At 48.4% G+C, this 23,873-nt stretch overlaps 1 protein-coding gene across 1 annotated transcript; it reads right to left on the bottom strand.

Moving 5' to 3' along the window:
• Positions 1 to 3,077: 3,077 nt before the first annotated feature.
• QDPR (quinoid dihydropteridine reductase) lies at positions 3,078 to 22,806 on the bottom strand. The gene is made up of 7 exons (XM_010857304.1): positions 22,652 to 22,806; positions 19,612 to 19,704; positions 15,825 to 15,921; positions 12,806 to 12,946; positions 7,597 to 7,705; positions 6,544 to 6,627; positions 3,078 to 3,734 (listed from the first exon to the last, which is right to left on the bottom strand). The coding sequence occupies exons 1-7, from the start codon at positions 22,748 to 22,750 to the stop codon at positions 3,629 to 3,631; spliced, it is 729 nt and encodes a 242-aa protein (XP_010855606.1). The 5' UTR covers positions 22,751 to 22,806; the 3' UTR covers positions 3,078 to 3,628.
• Between the last annotated feature and the right edge of the window lie 1,067 nt (positions 22,807 to 23,873).

Here is a 23,873-nt window from a genome sequence, read left to right on the forward strand (position 1 = left end):
TGGCCAGAAATGGGCACATGGGTCCAGGGACCCTCAGGTGCGCTCTAGTGAAGGCACTGGGAAAGGCTGCCCTCAAGAACGCTGCAAACCACACATCTCAGGTTAGCTCTCCAGAAAAGACTTCAGCCATAAAGTAAAGCTGACAGCAAAGCAGAGCCAAATGCCTGGTAGACTTTGCCAGATTCTGTTCAGGAAATAGAACTCCCATATAAGCCAGCAATCCCACTGCTGGGCATACACACGGAAGAAACCAGAATTGAAAGAGACACATGTACCCCAATATTCATCGCAGCACTGTTTATAATAGCCAGGACATGGAAGCAACCTAGATGTCCATTGGCAGACAAGTGGATAAGAAAGCTGTGGTACATATACACAATGGAGTATTACTCAGCCATTAAAAAGAATACATTTGAATCAGTTCTGATGAGGTGGATGAAACTAGAGCCTATTATACTGAGCAAAGTAAGTCAGAAAGAAAAACACCAATACAGTAATTAACACATATATATGGAATTTAGAAAGATGGTAACAGTGACCCTATACGCGAGACAGCAAAAGAGACACAGATGTAAAGAACAGACTTTTGGACTCTGTGGGAGAAGGGGAGAGTGGGATGATTTGAGAGAATAGCATTGAAACATGTATATTATCATATGTGAAACAGATTGCCAGTCTGGGTTCGATGCATGAGACAGGGTACTCAGGGCTGGTGCACTGGGATGACCCTGAGGGATGGGATGGGGGGTTCAGGATGGGGGACACATGTACACCCATGGCTGATTCATGTCAATGTATGGCAAAAACCACCACAATATTATAAAGTAATTAGCCTCCAATTAAAATAAATAAATTAATTTAAACAAAAAAAGAATAACATTTAGGAGACTCCAACAAAATACCTAAACTGAGTTAGGGACTTCCCTGGAGGTCCAGTGGTTAAAACCCCACCCGCCAATGCAGGGGACGTGGGTTCACTCCCCGGTCGGGGAACTAAGATCCCACAGGGCAGCTAAGCCCGGGCACCACACCTGCTGAGCCCGCGAGCACTAGAGTCTGTGTTCTGCAACGAGAGAGCCCCGTGCCACAGTGACAGATCCCGCAGGCCGCAATGGACACCCGACGCGGCTAAACGTAAAACTAAACATTTAAAAAAGGAAACCGAGACAGAGGCGTCTACACACTCATCCCCTCTCTTCCCTGCTCTCTGATGTGGAAGTGTTAGTCACCCAGTCGTCTGATTCTCTGTGACCCAAACGACTGTAGCCCTCCAGGCTCCTCTGTCCATGGGATTCTCCAGGCAAGAATCCTGGAGGGGGTTGCCATTCCCTTCTCCAGCAGATCTGCCCGACCCAGCGACTGAACCAAAGTCTCCTGCACTGCAGATTCTTTACTGTCTGAGCCACCAGGGAAGCCCTCTCTGAAGCTTGCTCGAATCTTTGACCCCCACCACTCCACTGAAAGTGCTTGCCAGCGTCATCCGTGATCTCCCTGCCGCTAAGTCCAATGGTCTGTTTCTAGCGGTCGCCTTCCTTAACTTCTCAGCAGCATCTGGCCTGTGCATTCTTTCCACCTCAATATGCTTTCTTCACTTTACTCCTAAGACAGCACATTCCGCCGATCGGTTGTTCCCTCCAGTGTCCTTTGCTGAGTTTCCCTCTTCTTTCCAATTTTAAGAGAGCTCAGTCCCTGGTCATCTTCTCTTGTCTGCACACATTTTATGTTTTCTAGTGTCTTAGTTCAGGCAGCTGTAACAAACTACCTTGGATGGGGTGGCTTATAAATGACAGAAATATATGCTCTGGAGGTTCTGGGAGCTGGAAGCCTGAGACCGGGTGGCCAGCATGTCTGGGTCCTGGTGTGGACCTGCTTCTCAGCTGCAATGGCCGGCTTCTCGTTGTGCCCACCCATGGTGGAGATCAGAGCAGAGGGAAGCGAGGTGTCCAGGACTCTCATAAGGACACTAATCCCGTTCATGAGGGCTTCACCCTGTGACCTCATCTCATCCTAATTATGGGGCTTGTTGGTCTAAGGGTATGGTTCTTGCAAGAATTGGGCTCATAAAATCGTCTCCCAAGGATATGAACTTGACTGTGTGACTAAGCACACATGGTGGATGAACCCTGAAAACATGCTAAGTAAAATCCACGCGTGTGCGCAGTCATGTCTGACTATGATCCCATGGACTGTAGAGCCTGCCCGGCTCCTCTGCCCATGGGATTTCCCAGGCAAGAATACTGGAGTGGGTTGCCATTTTCTCCTCCAGGGGATCTTCCAACACAGGGATCCAACCCATGTCTCCCACGTTTCCTGCAGTGGCGGGTGGATTCTTCATCCACTGAGCCACCCGGGAAGTAGAAGTAGTCAGACACAGAAGTCTACATTGTGCACGACTGCATTTACATTCTGAAACATTCGGAACAGGTAAATTCACGCAGACAGAGAGCAGACTGTTGGCTGCCAGGGGCTGGGGCGGGAGGAAGAGAATGACTGCTTGGCGGCTAAGGAGCTGGATTTGGGGATGATGAACACGTTTGGGAACCAGACAGAGGTGGTCACCAGACCACCGTGAACATAGTAAATGCCACCAAATTTTTCACTTTAAAATGGCCAATTTTATGTTATATGAATTTTATTTCGATGAAAAAAAAAGTCTTTAAAAGAATTAAGGAGAGGACAAACATGGTAAAGGCCTCTGTGAACTTCAACCATCTGGTGACTGGGGTTCGGGCTCACTCTGATACCTACTGACTGTGAGGATGACAAGGCACTGCTGTGGGCCTCAGTTTCGCCACCTGTCAAAGGGGTCGCACTGCACCACCAGTTCTCAGAGCAGCCTGTGTGAAGTCACAAGGAGCCCTGCTTCTAAACGCACGGGCCACCCTGCAGATTCCAGTACGCCTGTGAGGCAATCGTGCCTCTTGCCACTGTGCTGAAAACACTTATTTCAGGGTTTGAATCCAACCCCCTTTCTAGAACTAAAGAGCACTGGCAGAGCTAAAGAGCACTGGCAGCCCACGATTCTAGGGCAGTCACCCATGATCGTTCATAAGATGCGTTTCAATTAGAGAAGACAATACCATAAACGAAGTGCATTTATTAGGAGGGTAAACACCACACCATCACAAGTGGGCACTCGGCAACTTCACAGGAAAAAGACACCTTGACAGAGTCCACAGGATTTTGCTTATACCACAGAAGGAGCTTTAAGGCAGATGAATTCGAGGCTACGAAAACTACATCTGTGATACAGGCACAACATTCAGAAATAAGTCAGGCTCCAAATGTCCCCATTCCCAACAAATCTCTGAACGAGTCGGTCAACAGCCACGGTCAGGGACTCAGACGCAGAGTCTCAAAAGCAATTCAATACGACACCAACGCAGAGGGGGTCGTCCTGAGACCTCCCAAATCTCGTGGATAACACTGACCCACGCTGCTGTCTGTGAGCCTCACATGCTTTTATTTCACACAAACTTGGATACCATCCTAGGAGAACAAATGCACATTAGGCGAGAGGAAAACAGGACTTAGAATCACATCCCACAAACAGGATTACAGAAAACAAGGGCCACACTCGGCTGTGCGGATGGACTGATGACTTTTCTGACAGACGGTGAAACGAAGCTTATAGAGATGCTGCGGTAAGCTCTGTCTTCCCCTCCGTGGTCACCACCTGGATTAGGCTTCCTGAGCTTGGTCGATTCTTCTCTGTGATCCAGTCATGGAAGGTTCTAGAACAAAAAGAAGAAAAGCTTTACATTCTAAAAGCAAAAATCTGGACACAGGCTTATCTTCACATTAGGGCCAAGCAGCAGCTTTAAAAAAGACTCCAAGGCCTCATGGACACACACCCACATCCCCAGTGACTCTAGGACTTCACTGACTGCAGTTCCCGAGTGGTTAGGATTTGCCAAGGTTTTCACTTGGCTATTTTCCTGCGTTGTTGGAATACAGTGATTTTATGTGATTAAAGAAAGATTTTCATGAGTTCATCCTAAGAGACATGGGCACCAGTCTGGCATTCTGTGATGACCAGGAGGGATGGGAAAGGGGGAGGAGAGGGAGAGAGGGGATGATTCGCATTGTTGTTACGGCAGAAACCAACACAACATTGTAAAATTCTTTTTAATATATATTTAAATTAAAAAAACAGAATAAATGGAAAAAGAATTAGAAAAAAAGAGAGAGAGACATGGGGAGAATACTTTATACTTTGTTATATTACCTCCCAGAAAGTTAAAAAGAGAAAAAATTATTATTATTTTCTTAACAAACATTTATGGAGCATCCATGGCTGTGCCATGCAATGGAAAAAGATATTTAAAAAAACACAGTACTGCAATAAAACACATCCGGTGCCAGGATGGGGCATTTAATCACCAGCTCTGTGTGGGGAGGGGTGTGGGTTGCCTGGGGGAGTTGTGTTCGGTGTGTGTGTGTTTGTGTCAGTCACTCAGTCGTGTCCGACTCTTTGTGACCCCAATGGACGGCAGCCTGCCAGGCTCCTCTGTCCGTGGAATTCTCTAGGCAAGAATACTGGAGTGGGTTGCCATTCCCTTCAACAGAGGATCTTCCCGAGCCAGGGAGGGAACCCAGATCTCCCGCATTGCAGGCAGATTCTTTACTGTCTGAACCACCAGGGAAGCCCTTTCACAATGTATGTGAATATAAAAACTCAAACTCTATACCTTCAATCCATATCATTGTCAGTTATATATCAATAAAATCTAGCAGTTGCCAAAAAAAAAAAAAAAAGAGGAAAGAAAAAGGGTACAAGGAATTATTAAGGTTTAATGATGCTAAAGCTGAAAGTCCAGTACTTTGGCCACCTCATGCGAAGAGTTGACTCATTGGAAAAGACTCTGATGCTGGGAGGGATTGAGGGCAGGAGGAGAAGGGGACGACAGAGGATGAGATGGCTGGATGGCATCACTGACTCGATGGACATGAGTCTGAGTGAACTCCGGGAGTTGGTGATGGACAGGGAGGCCTGGCGTGCTGCGATTCATGGGATCACAAAGAGTAGGACACGACTGAGCTACTGAACTGAACTGAACTGAACAAGAGACTGATAATTTTTATTTTTTAATTTGGCCACACCATACTGCATGCGGGATCTTAGTACCCCTATCAGGAACTGAACTTGTGGCCCCTGCATTGGGAACACATAGTCTTAACCACTAGACTGCCAGGGAAGTCCCCTGGTCATTTTTAAAGCATTAACTCCTGCTGTTGAGAATATTGTCCGCTCTGACATCCCCCATCCACAGGTGGGACTGTGGCCCCTCCTTCACTAGAAAGTCCTCAGGAGCTCCTGAGGTCTTTAGTGCCTATGAGAAACCTGCTGGACCAGAGCTGACCTTCAGCCGTCCAGTCATTCGAGCTGCCACGGACCAGGGGCTGAGTAGGTACACGGAAGCTGTTGTTGCTGTTGCTCCATCACTAAGTCATGTCCGACTCTTTGTGACCCCACGGACTGTAGCCTGCTATGCTCCTCTATCCATGGGGTTTTTCCAGGCAAGAATACTGGAATGGGTTGCTATGTCCTCCTCCAGAGGTTCTTCCTGACCCAGGGATTGAACTCCCATCTCCTGAGTCTCCTACATTGGCAGGCAGATTCTTTACCACCGAGCCACTTAAGAGGCCCCTGCTACAAGCATTTAATAAGACCAGGGTTATGAAGTCAAATGGCTTGGCACATAGGTGCTACGTAAGCGCTTGTTCCAAACATAAAAGTTGCAACTATCTCCCAATTCCATCTAAATAAAAGGCAACCTCAGACCAGAAGTACATCGCAAGCCTACAAACATCCCATATGAACACAGCCATCCAGGCAGCTCACCACTCACTCTGCTGGACAAGGTGGTCCCTGCTCCCTCATCATCGTCCCCAGGCGCAGCACAGCCCCCAGCCCCAGTGGGTGCTCAGCGAACATGTGCTCAACACCCCCTTAAATAGAGGGGTCTGGGGGAACTGAGATCCAGGTGAACACAAGCAAGCAGAAAGCGCATCCTCTCCTGACCTTCCAAAGCCACTCATATTCACAAAGGGCCTTGGGGGCCGAATATGATCTGGGGGACAAAGGACACTTTTCTGAGGTTTGGCACTAATTCAGACACGTGGGGCCAGAGGTCTCACCCAGGTCAGTGGCTCACTCCATGCAGCTGTGCTTGTTAACAGAGAGAGCCAGTGTTCCAGGCGATGGGCTCACACAGCATTTCTGTGGGTCAGACATGGGCTGGGAGCCTGTCCCACTCTACGACGGCTTACCCTCCCAAAGGTCATCACGGACCCCCATTGTACAGACTGAGAGGCTGAGGCCTAGAGGAATTGAACCACTCCTGGTGGAGGCGGAGGCACCATTAACCCCTCCAGCCTGCGAGGTTCACACAGAGTTGCGAGATGCCCTTGGAGGTCAGGACCTCATGGAGCAGCGAGTTGATTGATAAGCCAGGAGAACACGGGCCTGTCCTTTCACCCGCAAGAGGGAGGCACGAGGGCTGTGAGCTACTGAGTCAGTGACGTGACTGCGATACTCACTCGACCAGGAACTCCAAGGGCGTCCAGGAGCTGAAGTCGGCTTCGGGCATTGACTTCCTGTTCACCGGGGTGTCCAGGGTGACCCTGCAGAGCAGAGACAAGCCTGTCACGTGTGTGTCCCCACTCCCGGGAGACGATGGCACCAAGGGTGACCACGCCGACGTGGACAGACCACTCGAAGCTCACCAGGGAGGCTGGGAAGCTGCCCCCGGTCAGAGACCACAGCCCAGCCCAGCCCTGAGCCAGCAAGGCACTCTGGGTAAGAGCCACGTTTTGCCTTTTTCTAAAACAGTCTTTACTGCAGTAAACTCTTTTTCTGCCTGTGTCTCCATTCCCTCCCTAAAATGCAGCAGACTCATTTCTCAGGATTTTTTTAAGTGTAATAATAATATTTCTTTAAATATGGGGGGAAGACAGCCTCATCCTTCATTGTGTACTGTTTTCCAGGGAATCTTATGACTTTCAATAACAGAATACAGAATTCTGAAATGAATGCCTTTCCCAGAACTTTCAGGCCTGGGACATCACTCAGAATCATAGCCCTGGGACCAGGTCACAGAATCTCAGAATGAAAGGTGAGAGGACCGTCCAGCGCCCCAGCCCACCGACATCATCTTTCAGGACTAAAGCCAAGAGACAAGGTCTTTGGTCTGGAAATCCTTCCAGAAACATCTCCCAGAGTTCCCCAAATTCTCCCCAAATTCTCTTCCCACACCCACAGACCAAACAGGAGTCTTTCTTCCATGCTGACCTTAACATGACTTGAAAGACAGAGCTACAGATATTAAAATTAAATGTGTCCACTATTTCTTAATCAAGAGGGACAGAAGGACAGAAAATGAGGAAGACGCAGGCCAGGAAGACCCATCCCATCAGCTAAGCAACCATCCGGGAAAGCCCAGATAATCCAAAAGCCAAACAAGTGTCGTCAGGGCCTTTGACGACTCTCAGGGGCTGAGGTGACAGCACGCACTCATCCCTGGTGTGGAGTGACTCCAGGACCCACGTTAACCCTGGGTGGGGGTCGATGTGGAGGGACCCCCAGCCACTTACGGGAGCAGGGCGACGGCTGCAGCCCCGGGCGGCAGGCCACTGCTCTTCCCGGCCAGGCTCTGGCAGAGCTGGTGAACCGCGGCCTTGGCCAGGCCGTAGCCGATCATCCCTGGGAAACGGGGAGAAAACATTTCAGGGACCACTGGCCACCACTGGCACATCCAAAGGGCAGCATGCCAGGGTCCCAAGGAGGCTGGGAAGAGAGAACTAGGGACATCTTTGGAAGTTGGGAAGGACATAACCTACTATTCACCTGGCATTTAATGGTTATCAGAGAAGCCATGAGGCTAATCCTAGTTCTATTGCTAAGGAAACGGAGGCTTGGACAGGCCCAGGCTCACACATAGACTCGTACTGAGGCCAGCAGAGAGATGAAAAGCCAGGCAAGGGTTCTGAACCCTTGAATCCATAACAGCTTGTGAGCAGCCAGCATTCACCGCTGGGTGCCCTGTGGGTTGGCACAGCAGTTTGAAGTACAGGCTTCAGGGTCAGGCTGCGCAGGTCCAAAGCCCAGCTCTTCCCATTCACCACTGCAGAAATCCTGGGCAGCTTCTCAAGACCTTGCTAACCCTCAGTTTTCCCATCTGCAAAAATGGGGATAAAGTACTCAATTCTAGGCCAGGACAGGGAGCGCCTCCATACGTGTTGCCCATCATATTAACACAAGTGCTGTGCCCTGGGGTCCGGCTCCCATTATAGGACACCATTTGAATCACATGAGACTGCTTACACGTGGAATCTAAAACAGTACGCGGTTGGCCAAAAAGGGCCCTCGGGTTTTTCTGTAAAATGTTATGGAAAAACCCGAACGAACTCTTTGGCCAACCCAATACAAATAAACGTATTGACAACACAGAAATACACACAGATGCAGAAAACAAACTTATGGTTATCAAGGGAGGGAGGTGGGGTGGGGTACATTGGGAGACCGGGACTGACACGTACACACCGCTCTATGTAAAACAGAAGGACAGGAGGAGCTGCTGTACAGCACAGAGCACCGGACTCATGACTGTAATGGCCTATATGGGACAGAATCGAAAAAGGAGTGGCTATATGTGTATATGCGTGTGTGTGTGTGTATACATAACTGACTCACTGTGCTGCACAGCAGAAACTAACACATTGAAAATCAACTAGACTCCAAAAAATTAATTAAAAAATAAACCACACTATTTGAGCAATCGCAACATATGCGTATACTTGCTTCCCATGGGCCTTCCTTTCCCCCACCAGTCAGTGAACGCTTGCTGACAGAAGCGAGGCATGTCTTTCTTTTTTTTAACTGAAGTATAGTTGACCTATAATGTGTTAATTTCTGCTGTGCAGCAAAGTGATTCAGTTACACACACACACACAGACATATACATACATACACACACACACACACACACACACACACACACATATATACACACACATACACACACACATATACACACACACATATATACACACACATACACACACACACATACATACACACACACACACACATACATACACACACACACACATACACACACACATATATACACACACATACACACACACATATACACACACATACACACACACATACACACACATATACACACACACACATACACACACATACACATACATACACACACATACACACACACACATACATGGTGGTGGTTTACTCACTAAGTCACGGCCAACTCCAGTGACCCCATGGGCTGTAGCCCACCAGGCTCCTCTGTCCATGGGATTTCCCAGGCAAGAACAGTAGAGTGGGTTGCCATTCTCTTATCCATGGATCTTCCCAACCCAAGCCTTGCACCCATGGTGCCTGCACTGCAGGTAGATTCTTTACCAACTGAGCCACCAGGGAAGCCCCATATATATATATATATACACACACACACACATATGCATTCTTTTTTAATATCCTCTTCCATTAGGGTTTATTACAGGATATTGACTAGTTCCCTGTGTGATACAGAAGGATCCTGTTGCTTACTCAGTCTATACGTAACAGCTTATCAGGACAGGGCTCCATCTGTCCCACAGACACACGAGGTCTCTCTCGTCTCAGAAGCACCCCACAGCACCCAGCTGTAGATGCACTAAACGCAGCCATCACAGCAACAAAGAACATTGTTGGCTCACTGCTGCCAACATCCCTCCGCCTTCAGAAAACCACTACTTCCAAAGGTCGGCCGCTCCCTAAAAACCCAGCAGGTCGGCTGTTTAAAGTACAACAGCTCAAGAGGCATCAGAGTCTGGTGGGAGGTGGGACTCACAGCCCAGAGGAGCAGCCAATCACTGAACCGCTTCCACAGTGACTCAAATTGCAAAAGAGGGTCAAGGTCTCAAAATTTTATTTAGAAGCACAAGAAGATTATTTCACCATGCCTGGTTTTCTTGGCTTAATTAGGGGCAGAAGGCCGACCATGGCATGAAGATCTAACAAACTCTGTAGCAATTAAAATAAACCAGTGGAAGGGTTGGGATGAGTTGGGAGGCTGGGATTGACATTGCATATATTAACAGATACACACCGCTGCTGCTGCTGCTGCTGCTAAGTCGCTTCAGTCGTGTCCGACTCTGTGCGACCCCATAGACGGCAGCCCACCAGGCTCCCCCGTCCCTGGGATTCTCCAGGCAAGAACACTGGAGTGTGTTGCCATTTCCTTCTCCAACGCATGAAAGTGAAAAGTGAAAGTGAAATCCGTCAGTCGTGTCCGACTGTGTGACCCCATGGACTGCAGCCTGCCAGGCTTCTCCGCCCATGGGATTTTCCAGGCAAGAGTACTGGAGTGGGGTGCCATTGCCTTCTCTGTGTATACACTACTATGTATAAAATAGACAACTAATAGAGAACCCACCATATAGCTCAGGGCTCCGTGGTGACCTAAATGGGAAGAAGATCCAAAAGAGGGGGATGTATGTGTACCTATAGCTGATTCACTTTGCTGTGCAGTGGAAACCAACACAACATTTTAAAGCAACTATACTCCAATAAAAACTATAACAAATAAATGAGTGAAAAATCACCATTCCAACAGCTTTAAACAAACTAGCGCATGAATTTCATCTGACTCTCTCTTCTCCCAGGACTCTCTCTTCATCCCATTCAAACAGCATGAAAGGAAGGAATCGGATGAGGGGGGAAACAAGCAAGGAGCAACGAGTAGCCCTAAAGGTTTAATTCCACAGAATTTTGTACAATGCTGGTGAGGATCATGTGCAAAATATGGGGAAAGAACGCACTTCATCAAGAAGATAAATAAGGATAAAGTGATCAGTGTAGTCCCTAAAGACTGGTTTCTAAACACAGCACAGATCCTTAAATGGTACAGGAGAGAGATCACCATCTCTTGGATACCGTTTATCCTCCAGTGGACTGTCCCCAAATAAACAACCTTGGAAAGAGGAGCTGGGGGCGGGGGGTGGTTCTCAGCATGTTTCCACATGAAAACCTTTTCATTTTTGAATACCTCTTCTTGGGTTTTCAAGGACTATTAAGCCTGTTCATCGCCTGCTTTCATAGACTTCCCCAGATTTTTCTGGAGTCTGAATAGAAGTAAAAAGATTTCATGACTCAAATAAGTTTAACAACATCTAACTAAAGAGCTAAAAGAGGAACAAACTTATCAACATCTGAAGAAGTAACTGAGCAAAAAGAAAGCTGGAGTAAATAATAACAGTTCACATTTACCGCTGACTCTCTGCAATACCTGTCTTAAACCATTTACATCCATTAAGATGTGTGCAAGTCCCAACCACCATATAAAGGAGGTATTACTGTTTCTTCTCATTATACAAATGACAAAACTGAGGCTCAGAGAGGTTAAGTAATTAGCCAAATATCACACAGCGACCAAACGGCAAAACCACAATACGAAACCAACCTGTATAGTTCCAGATCCTATAGTCTTAACCAGTATCAGAAACTATAAGCAAAGAATGATACTAATAAACCAAAAGCAAGGCTAGAAAGCTGTTTCATCCTTCAGAAAAATTAGTGTTTCAGTCCTAGGGTTTTCTCTTTTCAATGTCAAGCTATTACTCATTTCTGTATTTACTCTCTCGAGTCTCTGATTTTAACAAAAATCAGATCTCAGCCAGACTACCAATGAACATTTACACAGTGTGAATTATTGCAAGAGCCATGGATTTATAAGATCACTTTCTCTGTGAAACCTAATAAAATGAGTGGCAAAAAAATGATTAATTTGTAAAAGCCTCACAGTTCAGTTCACTACACAAAAACTCAAAAAGATGCTCAAGGTTTCACCACTTACTAAAGAGGTCCAAAAACACTCCCCTCTTTTTTTATAAGAGTTTAATTTAGGTAGTGGAGACAGTTCCTGGCTCCCTGAACTATGTTCCCCACTCCCTGCTTAAACCCCTTTATCCCAATCCAAAGGGAGAGTGAACTGTCCCCAACCCCTCACTAAATTCAGATGGTGAAGTCTTAACCATCCCCTGCCCGCACTTCAGTACAAGTGTTAGTCACTCAGTATTCGGAGAAGGCAATGGCACCCAACTCCAGTACTCCTGCCGGAGAAATCCCATGGATGGAGGAGCCTGGTAGGCTGCAGTCCATGGGGTCGCTCAGAGTTGGACAGGACTGAGCGACTTCACTTTCACGCATTGGAGAAGGAAATGGCAACCCACTCCATGTTCTTGCCTGGAGGATCCCAGGGACGGGGGAGCCTGGTGGGCTGCCATCTATGGGGTCGCACAGAGTCGGACATGACTAAAGTGACTTCGCAACTCAGTATTATCTGAATTCTCCAGGCAAGAACTGGAGTGGGTTGCCATTCCCTTCGCCAGGGAATCTTCCCGATCCAGAGACTGAACCTGGGTCTCCTGCATTGCAGGTGGATTCTTTACCATCTGAGCTACCAGGGAAAAGCCCATATTAATGAGGTGAGAGTCACTGCAACACCACCCATTCCCTGGGTGGTTCCCAGACATACACACACGAGACAAGCCGGTGCCAGAGGACAGTGGTCCTTGGCCAGCATGACCGTGAGGACAATGCCTGTGAAAAGATGAGGGGCGCTGCCCCTAAAAAAATGTGGGCCTAACAGGGAGCAAAAGCCACCCAACTGCAAACAGCCCTGGAGGGTAAAGGGCTCTAATACTCCCCCTCCCACGGAAGCACTCAGCACCCCAGCGAGCGAGAAAGTGTGAGCGTTCCCATTTCACAGACGGGGTAACGGAGGCTCACCGGGCGTCCCGTCCAGGGCGGCCCTGGCCCCTGCCAAGGTCAGGAGGCCTCCTTCCTTGAGGTGCTTGGTGGCCAGGTGGCTGGAGATGGTGGATGTCCACACGCTCTGCTTCCACATCAGGTCACAGTTTTTAAAGAGCGCTGAGCAAAGAGACACACGAGGTCAGCATTCACAAGGAAGAAACTGAAGGGTGAGCTTGACCCCCAGCACCCAACACTCCAGGAAACCCCCATGGCCACTCTGGGTCTGCAGGGAGATCTAACACACACACACACACACACACACAGCCCAGGGCTTGTGCTCAGAGATGCAGGTTCAAATCCAGGCCACGTGATCACCCAAGCCTCAGCCTCCTCACCTGCAAACTGGTTAGTGTTAGTCACTCAGTCATGTCTGACTCTTTGGACCCCATGAACAGTAGCCCACCAGGCTCCTCTGTCCATGGGATTCTCCAGGCAAGAATACTGGAGTGGGGTGCCATTTCCTTCTCCAGGGGATCTTCCCAACACAGGGATTGAACCCAGGTCTCCTGCGTTGCAGGCAGATTCTTTACCATCTGAGCCACCAGGGAAGCCAAACTGGTAAACATCAACCAATAAATGAGGACTGCTAACAGATAGGTGGGACTGGCTTTAATTCAAACACTGCCCTACTTTATAAATGGCATTAGGGGACTCCCCCGGTGGTCCAGTGGTTAGAACTCCATGCTCTCACGGCCAAGGGTCTGGGTTCGATCACTGGTCGGGGAACTAAGATCCCACAAGCCACGTGGTAAGGCCAAAAAAATAATTTTTAAAATTACAAAAATAAATAAAGGACATCAGATTTTTAAGTAGAACCTATATGTCTAAGTCAAGTTTTATCTGTGATAAAAAGATCTCAGGGACTATGACGACATAAAGAGGGCTTCCATGGAGTGACAGTGTTCTATGGTTGAAAGTTTAATGCCAACTTTGAAGACTCTTTAAAAGAAAGCTGAAATAACAACCATCTCGCATTTGTTTTAACCCTCTGGCCTCGCCAGAGACGTGAGGAGGAACAACTGGTAAGGGAGGTCACATTACCAGCTGAATGACCATCCCCTTCCCCCCTCACAGGATACACAGAACCCAGTGCACCCGTGACCCAGAGACAGAGCCCTCCTGATACAGAAGGAGGGTCTGCAGTGGGTGATGACCAAGGCACTGCATTTCCCCGTTAAGAAGAACTAGGGGAGAAAAGGGTGAACCCACAATTATAACTTCCTGTTCCCAAAATACGCAAAAGGCCAACAGGTGTTCTGCCAAGCCGACCACGGACAAACTGACAATTTCACATTTAGGTGTGGTTCGCAGGAAAGGAGAAGGAAATGGCAACCCACGCCAGTATTCTTGCCTGGAGAATCCCACGGACACAGGAGGCTGGCGGGCTACAGTCCACGGGGTCGCCAAGAGTCGGACGTGACTGAGCACACACACGTGCATGCACACACAGAAAATCAATTCCTTTTTAAATCACTCCAGCTGATAAATGTAGAAGCAATGATAGAACTGGAAAACTCCCATTTTCCAAGCCCCAGTGGAGGGACTGATTATCAGTGGATGTTTACAGCCACTAGTTCTGGGGAATTTGGGTTTCTCAAGGTGTTTGGGAACAGGATACTCATACATGATGCCAAAGCACAATTGCAAATAGAAAAATGGACCTTACGATGGAGATCTATTGCCTTAAGCCTGACCCAGCATCAAAGTCAGCATCACTCTGGATGGACGGCGGAGCAGGCCGTGGGATACGGTGAGGACTCACAGGGGTGCAGAGTGAAGCCCACATCACTCAGGAAGCATCCTCACCTCCAGAGTATTTAACCTGAATCTGAGCAACTCTCCAGACTTACCTTCCAGCTCACAGGAAACACCAGGGACAGAGGAACAAGGTAAATGATACTGTAAAGAAACGGTCTGACACATTCAGGGTGGGGGCATTCTACATGGAAACTGCTTTGGACCTGCCAAGCCTATCACGGGAAAAAAAAAAAATTCTAGATTGAGAGACACAAACAATAACACAATGCCGTACATAAACCCTGATTAGAATAAATCTAGGGGAAACAGCTATGGAATAGACTGAGGTAAGTGGAACATGGGCTGGTACTATTAATCTTACAGAATTACTGGTAACTGCCTTAGGTATGAGAATGGTATTACACTAACGCGAGAGAATGGCCTAATCCTTGGAGACACATACTGAAATACAGTCAAGTGTCAAAGCACTTTCAAATGATTAACGACAGCAGCAAAAATACACACACAGAGGACACGCGTGCGAGAAAGCACGAGAATGTGAGTATGGCAAACATTAACAAGGACTGAACCTCGACAGGGGCATAAAGGTGTGCACTGAACGGTTCTTTCATCTTTTCTGTATATTTGAAAATGTTCACGAGAAAAAAATAGCAAATAAACTCACAGCTTCAACAAAAGCTCAGTTGTGAACTTCTGAATGATCTCTCCATTCCATTCACTTTCCCAGATCCCAGTAACGAGCCCTGAAAGACTGCGGTGGGGACCATGCTGACTTCGTCCTGTCTCCTTTTTAATCTCAAGGCCCCTCTGCCCTAACTCCTCTGAGCGTCCGCGTGTGCTAAGTCACTTCAGTCGTGTCTGACTCTTTGCCCCCTGTGGACTGCACCCGCCAGGCTCCTCTGTCCATGGGATTCTCCAGGCAGGAGTACTGGAGTGGGTTGCCATTCCCTTCTCCAGGGGATCTTTGTGACCCAGGGATGGAACCCCAGCCTCCTGCAGCTCCTGCACTGCAGGTGGATTCTTTACTGCTGAGCCTCCAGGGAAGCCCCCTGACCCCTTTTATGGGAGGTTTTTTGCTTCCTCTGTAGAACGGGGTGTTGATCCCCACCTTACAGCAACTAGAAAGATTCTGGGCGGCAGACAGGAAAACGTCCGGCCTAGCACATAGGACAGGCCCGACCCATGCACCTGGACAAAGAGCAGAGCAGGTGAAAGATTAACTCAGAAAAGGACTCACACTTGGACTTGGCATTGCCCCCGGCCCATCCTCCAGCCACACAAAGGATGGCGTCCACCTTCTCTGTGCCCAGGAGTTTCCCCACCTCAGCTGTCACCTGAAACAGAGGACCAGAGAAGACGCACAGGTGCTAGGTAAACCTCGACAGGCTGACGCCTGCCGTTGCTATAGTCACCTCCACTGACCTTTCACTTCTTTGTAAGTCAGCTCACAGTACCTGGCAATTAACACTTTGAAAATCAGGTGCAGGACCAATTTACAATGAACATTTTGGACAGTAAAGCCTGACTGCATTTCAGTGTGATTTTTATAAAGCAACCTAGAGTCTTCTGAATATTCTAAAGGGTGGAGACGTACACATTCCTGGGATAAAACAATAAATAAAATAGGAAAAGTTTAAAAAAAAAATCACACACAAATTCATGAACCATTCCACATTTTTAAAAAAATCACCTAGGATTTCACTGCCTATAGCTAGATTTCTGGTATATTTCTTTCCAGAATTTCTTTGCCAATCACAGAATCATAATCTGAGATAATCAATTCTACTCTCCCTCCAATACAAACATCCCATTAACTGTAACTCCAAAAAAAAAAACCAAAGCCAAAAAGAAATTTTTTCCTTTAAAAAAAAAAGCAATAAAAAATAATTCACGGCAAAATGTTGGTAAGCAATGAATACATGGGGGTTCATTTTAATTCTCTACTTCTGTTTGATTAAAATGTTTAAGGTGTTAAAAACAAACACATGTCTTTTGTTATAGTTTATTAAAACAAAACCCTGAGTAGACACACAACCCTGGCCATCATGCATGAATCTTTTCCATATTTTCCTGGAATGGCTCAAAGGATCATACCCTGTCAACAACTTTGTTAAGATCAAGCTTCTAAAGAAGCAGCTTAACACAGGACAGTGGAATTCTCGCAGCAGTAACATTTCAGCCTCTGACGGCTTTCCCTAACAATTTCTGAGCCTCAGATCACTCTTTCAGGGGAACTGCCTGGCGGTCCGATGGTTAGGACTCCACGCTTCCACTGCAGGGGCATGAGTTCCATCCCTGGTTTGCGAACTAGGATCCCGCAAGCCACGGGGCATGGCCAGAAATAAATTATTCTTTCATAGAGACCGATTTGGCAATGAAAACCAATCTTTCCTCTCCTCTACATTCTATACCAAAATCTTTCAATTTAAGTAGATTCCTGACCGTCCCTTGGCAAGTACCTGACATAACCCTGGTCTAGCTTTTGAGGTCTTCCTCCTGTTACCCCGGTTCCCTGGCTGCCTCCCCTTCATTTCTAAGCCACATCCCATTGCCAACAGCAAGATCTCATCTGCCAGCAGCTGCGTTATCTCCCCTGACCTCTGTACCTGCACACAATCTGTGCTCTACGTTTTAGGGAAGCACGGAACCCACAGCAACAATGCTCCTGCTTGATTCGTCTTTTTCTTTTCATTTACCACCTCTGTGTTCTATTTTTATAATAAAATTAAAATGAGGCATTTTAAAATTCCTCACCCTTAAATTCTTCCTTCTGCCTATCCAACAGTCTTCTATAGGTTTAGTTTTTTTCTCACTTCTTCATCTTCTGTCACTAGTGAATTTTCAGCCTAAGGGGGCCAATTTAAATATGCCTGCATGGGGGCTCATTCAGTCGTGTCCAACTCATTTCGACCCCATGGACTATAGCCCGCCAGGCTCCTCTGTCCATGGGATTCTCTAGGCAAGAGCACTGGAGTGGGTTGCCATGCCCTCCTCCAGCGAATCTTCCCACCCAGGGACTGAAGCTGCACCTCAAGTCTCCCGCACCGGCAGATGGGTTCTTTCCCATTAGCGCCACCTGGGAAGCCCTAATTTGCATGTCCTAAGGTTGGACTTCCCCTTCTAGAGCTTTAGATTCAAAACCTGGATGTCATGCTGTTTGTCCAGAAATTCCTGATTGAGCAACTAGGGGACGAGAAGGCGCAGGAGGGGTTAAAGATGTTAAAAGCTAAGCTTTTCCCAATCTTCATCCTAAAGATGCAGCGTATAGTCAAGTCTTAGATGTGGACAATTTCACATCCGAAATGGGATGCAGACATCAGAGACCTGCAACTAGAGGAGCAAGAGAGACACTGGCCGCAGAGGACCATGGCTGCAGGAGCCGCAGCTGTCCACGCCCAGGGGCTCCCTCATATCTGGTTTAAGTTTTCATTGCTTTATTCACACAAAGCTATTCTGCTGAGAAGCAACTTTAACATGCAGTTAAGAGCACAGGCACCACCCCCTACCAGAGCCCAGGTTCAAATCCCGGCTCTGCTACCTACGACCTGTCTGAGCAAATACTTGGGGCTTCCATACCATTTCTAAAAGGGAGATACGATGAGACACTTGGTTTTGGGGTGTTAAAGAGATTAAGTGGCTTATTGCAAATAAGACACTTCTTACAATGTCTGACACACAACAAAGCCATACTGAGTTTTCCTGCTGCTGCTGCTAAGTCGCTTCAGTCGTGTCCGACTCTGTGCGACCCCATAGACGGCGGCCCACCAGGCTCCCCTGTCCCTGGGATTCTCCAGGCAAAAACACTGGAGTGGGTTGCCATTTCCTTCTCCAATGCGTGAAAGTGAAAATGAAAGTGAAGTCGCTCAGTCGTGTCCAACTCTTAGCAACCCCATGGACTGCAGCCTACCAGACTCCTCCATCCATGGGATTTTCCAGGCAAGAGTACTGGAGTGGGGTGCCATTGCCTTCTCCGAGTTTTCCTATTAAGTCCAATAAAACCAATAACATCATTAAGCACAGAAATCATTAGGAGGTTTCCTTGGACTGTGGGCTGCAGGGTTGGCATGAAGACCACAGATAGCACATCCTTCATGCAGCTGGTGGGAAGGGCTCTTCCAGAAATACAGATCTGCTTAAGAGCATCTCAGATACTTATACCAAGACATCCAACGAACTGTCAACAGTTCCTCCTCAGGGACACAGTCACAGGGAGAAAGAGGGATATTTCACAATTTATCTATATAGCTGTAGGGTTTCGCCTGACTTCTTTACAATACGCCTGGTTGGGAAGATTCCCCCGGAGAAGGGAGTGGCTAGCCACTCCAGTACACTTGCCTGGAGAATCCCACGGACAGAAGAGCCTGGTGGGCTACAACAGTCTACGGGGTCGCAAAGAGTCAGACGTGACTCGGAGACTAACATTGTCACTTTCACTTTATAATTGGAAACGACCTAGTTTGTTAGTATTCTTGCTTTTAGGGGGAGCTCCGCTTTCTGGAATGTATCTTCAATAAATAAGAGAGGGAGATGAAGATGTTCACCACAGTATTCTTAACATTAGTAAGTAAAAGAAGTTAGAGTAAAAAAAGAAAAATTGCAAAAAAAGTTTAAATGTACAAGCACAAACCAAAGAAACTGTGACCAATCCATACAAAGAAAAATTACAAGTTGACACAGAGGTGTTATTAAGTGATTTGAGAAAGAATTCAAGCTAAGTTAAATGGAAAAAAGAGAAGCTGACCATAGCTTATAAAATACGAATTTATCTCAACCTGTAAGACTTATAGTATGCAGAGGAAGCACAAGAAAATGGGCCAAAATGTGAACTAACTAGTGAGCTAACTAGACATGGATCATGGGCTACTTGTCTTTTTTTTTTTTTTTTCCCACTTTTTCCAAATTTCCCTCCATGAGCACAATGGCTCTCATAATTAGAGAGACACCTGAAAGACGGAAGAACACACCGCCCTGGAGCCCTCTCCCCAGGGCTCCCCACCCCACATGCAGTCCTTCCCTGGAATCACCTGGTCGGCCTGCTCCGTGAACGAGTCCGTCATTTTAACCACGACGTTGGCACTGGCCTCTTCGTTCTCCTGCACGTCGATGCTGGCAACCCACTGGAGGAAGGAGAAAACAGGTTTGGTCAAGAGGCAGTCAGGCATGACAGATTCATGCTGGAGTTGGAGACAGGTTAGAGGCTTAAGCGAAAACCCACTAGAGAAAGGACCTAGCAATTGACCTCTAGCATCCCTTGCAAGGCTTTCCGGCTTTGGCCAGCATACCCCTTCCTGATCCCCAGGCCAGTACACTGTACCTCCAAACACCTCTTCCCCTTCCACTCTCACCTCTGAAAGCTAAACCCTGCTGGTGCAGAGCTGCCCGAGACCAGGGATTTGCAAATCTTTCCTTAAAGAGCCAGAGGCTAAGTCTTTCAGGCTGTGATGGCCATACAGCCTCTGCTGCAACTACTCAACTCTGCTATCACAGCTAGAGAGCAGCCACAGAAAACAGCCCAGCAATCGATGAAAGAGCCTGGCTGTGTGCTGAGAAGACATCAGTCACTGAATTATGAATTCTATATAATGTTCACATGTGGCTACTCTTCTTTGGATTTCTTTTCACTAATTAAAAATGGGGAACTCCTTTTTAGCTCTTGGGCTCTGTGATAACAGGCGCCAGGCAAGATCCAGCCCGTGGAGAACTGGAATTTTCCAACCCCTGTCCCAGGGCACGAAAGGATGACTGTGGGCATGGATATCAGGTCAGAGTTTGAATCCTGGTTCTGCCATACAGCGACTCTCTCATCCACCCACTCGGCAGAGGTTCCTCCCATGCAAAATGTGGGCTGTCAGCAATCAACAGGGTTAGTGACAGAATTAAATGAAATGCAGGATGCTACGGTGGATGAGTGGCATCACAGACTCAATGGATAAGGGTTTGAGCAAACTCTGGGAGAGGACAGAGGAGCCTGGCATGCCGCAGTCCATGGGGTCCCAGAGTAGGACACAACCGAGCGACTGAACAACATCGGCTGCTGACGCTCGGTGCTGACTTAGAAAGCTCCAGGGCCCTGCAGTCTGAAGGCCCCAGAGATAAACATCTCCCCTACAAGCTTTGAAGAACACAGCATCCATTCAAAACACTCACTGCTCTGTGTCACAGCGAGGAGGGTACTGAGACAAAGAAAGAGCTCCATCCCAGAGCCCCCAGAGCTCCCAGGAAGGAAGGGAGGGAAAGACAGAGCCACGGGTAGGTCAGCTCTCCAGACTGACCACGTGAAAGGACAGCCACCGTTCACCCCCCGCCCCCACCCCGAGAGGAAGCACAGCCCCTGCACCTGTAACACACAGATACAGGAGCCCTGTATTTTTAATTGGAGGATAACTGCTTTACAATGTTGTGTTAGCTTCTGCTGCACAACAGCCTGAATCAGCTATTTGCTTTGTTTGTTCAGCTGCTCAGTTGTGTCCTACTCTTTGGAACCCCATGCACTGTGGCACCCCAGGCTTCCCTGTTCTTCACCAACTCTCGGAGCTTGCTCAAACTCGTGTCCACCTAGTCCTCTGTCGCCCCCTTCTCCTCCTGCCCTCAGTCTTTCCCAGCATCAGAGTCTTTTCTAATGAGTCAACTCTTCACATCAGGTGGCCACAGTATTGGAGCTTCAGCTTCAGCATCAGTCCTTCCAATGAATATTAGGATTGATTTCCTTTAGGATTAACTGGTTTGATCTCTAGGGATCTGTACCATTTTTCTAGATTCTCTATATACATGTTTTAACTCTGTATTAACGTTACTGGAAAGACTAAATGGAACTAAGACTATGGAGGGGCTCTGATGTGCAGGAGCTTAGTGCCTGGCCCTGGGCCGGCAGTCCTTAAATGTTCCATGGTCACCACCCACCCCTCCTGCAGACCTGGGAAGACATCTCAAGACAGGTAAATGGTGGGTATTCAGAACCCTTCGAAGCATATTCCTACACTAATACGAGATGAAAACCCTGGCTGCCTTTCTCCTTGGTCCCAGGCTGCTGCTGCTGCGGGCAAGTAAACCCCCAGGAAAGCTCCCGGAGCTACAGCGGGGGGTCTCTGAGCAAGAAGCCGCTGCAACTGAAGACACTGTGGGCGGAGTCTCCACCTGGAATTCGCGGGGCGGGCTAGGGGCAGAGGGCAGGGGGCAGGGTCCCTGGCTCGGTGACAAGCGCCCCTCCTACCCATGATGCCAAGTACTCCAAGTAGACTTTGCCAAACAAAAGGCATTTGCAAGCTTTCAAAATATCACATACAAGGGAAGCTAATGGAACAGGGATATATATCAATAGGGGGTTTCCCACGTGGCGCTAGTGATTTAAAAAAAAAAAAAAAAACCATGCCAAAACAAGAGATGCGGGTTTGATCCCTGGGTCAGGAAGATCTCCTGGACAAGGAAATGACAACCCACTCCAGTATTCTTGCCTAGAGAAGAATTCCATGGACAGAAGAGCCTGGCGGGCTACAGTCCACTGGGTCGTAAAAAGTCGGACACGACTGAAGCAACTGAGCAGGTATATATCAATAACATATGTATATCAATAGTAGCTAACATTTAAATAGCTTTTACCAGCGTCAGGTAATTTACAACTTATGCGTAATGACACCGATTATTTAATCCTCATAACACCTCTAAGAAATAAATACAATTAGTACCCCCATTTTACAGATGGGGAAAGTGAGGCTCGCTAACATGAAGCGGTCAGTTCAGGGTCACAGGGCTAGTAACCCCAGTGGCCGTGAACAAGGCAGTGATTTCAGATCCTTCCCTCCCGTGACCTCTCCCTCCGGTTCTGGTCTGTCCTGAATCACGCCCGACACTCCGGACCGCGCAGAGGCCGGAGAGCAGAGCCCCCTGCGCCAGCCTCCCGGCAGAGCAAGGCCCTGCACCTCGGCCCGGGTGCGCACGCAGACGTGTCGACCTGTGCGAGCACCTGCGAGCACTCACGTCTCGGGGGTTCAGCGGCCCCCAGCTCCCTTCCAGACCGCCCTGCATCGCGGCGCCCGAAGGCCCCTCCGCGCCAGCCCGCCGAATTACCCAGTTGCGGGCCCGGAAGGCCTGCACGCATCGCGAGCCCAGCGCGCCCCGGCCGCCGTACACCACCACCCGGCGCGCCTCGCCCGCGGCCGCCGCCATCCCTCCGCCGCGTTCGGCTGCCGCTGCCGCCGCCGCCCGGATTGCGGACGCGGCGCCCCGCCCCGCCCCGCCCCGCCCCGACCGCCCTCCGGGCCAAGAGGGACCCGCGCGGCGGCCGCGCCCCAGCCCAGCCCGCTGCTGCCGCCTAGCGCGCGCCACTCGCCGGAGCTCGGCCTGCCCCCGCCCCGAGCGCAGGAGGGCACTCTTTATTCAGTAACGCCCTGGCGTGACACCCACTGGGAAACGTGATCTCCAAGTGCTGTTTCATTTTCCTTTGCACAACAAGCCTGAGACAGGTTGTGTGTGTGTGCGTGAAGAGATCTCCAAGTGGTGTGTGTGTGTGTGTGTGTGTGAGAGAGAGAGAGACATGATCTCCAAGTGCTGTTTCATTTTACTTTGCACAACAAGCCCGTGACAGCTTGGGTGTGTGTGTGTTGTATGTGTGTTGCTCAGTCGTGTCCGACTGTTGGGATCCCATGGATTGTAGCCCACCAGGCTCCTCTGTCCATGGGATTATCCTGGCAAGAATACTGGAGTGGGTTGCCTTTTCCTACTCTAGGGTAAGAGGAGAAAGGAGTGACGGAGAATGAGATGGTTGGATGACATCACCCACTCAATGGACACGAGTTTGAGCAAACTCAGGGAGATAGTTAAGGACAGGGAAGCCTGGTGTGCTGCAGTTCACGGGGTCACAAAGAATCGGACATGGCTTAGAGACTGAAAAAAGAACAACTCTAGGGGATCTTCCCCACCTGGGGATCAAACCTGTGTCTTGTCTGTCTCCTGCATTAGCAGGTGGATTCTTTACCACTAGCGCCACCTGGGAAGCCCTGTTATATGAATTGTCGACTAAAAAATATTTTCACAACCTGAAATTAGTTATTTTATTTGGTGGTCAAGTTTAGGACTCAGAACCTGGGAGACAGCATCTCAGTAGCTCTGAGAAAACTGCTCCCAGGAAGCAGGAGGGAAAGTCAGGCTACATATAAGTTTGCAACAAAGGGAGCAGGCAATCTGAACATCAAAGATCAGGTATCAAGTTAAGGAACTTGGCTTTCTATGTCTGGGAAGAAGCAAGCCTCTGTACTCACTGAATTCATTCCTTTCATATGCACCTCAGCTA

The sequence above is a fragment of the Bison bison genome, unplaced genomic scaffold (assembly GCF_000754665.1).
Source record: "Bison bison bison isolate TAMUID 2011002044 unplaced genomic scaffold, Bison_UMD1.0 scf7180017864379, whole genome shotgun sequence".
In the NCBI taxonomy this organism is placed as follows: Eukaryota; Metazoa; Chordata; class Mammalia; order Artiodactyla; family Bovidae; genus Bison; species Bison bison.

What these genes read in the sequence shown, in the direction of transcription:
- QDPR (XM_010857304.1), bottom strand. Translation starts at nt 22,750, where the DNA reads ATGGCGGCGGCCGCGGGCGAGGCGCGCCGGGTGGTGGTGTACGGCGGC. An exon ending in CCTTCCGGGCCCGCAACTGG is followed by an intron (nt 19,705 to 22,651) that starts GTAATTCGGCGG and finishes TCCTTCCTCCAG; the next exon opens with TGGGTTGCCAGCATCGACGT. An exon ending in TCACGGAGCAGGCCGACCAG is followed by an intron (nt 15,922 to 19,611) that starts GTGATTCCAGGG and finishes CCTCTGTTTCAG; the next exon opens with GTGACAGCTGAGGTGGGGAA.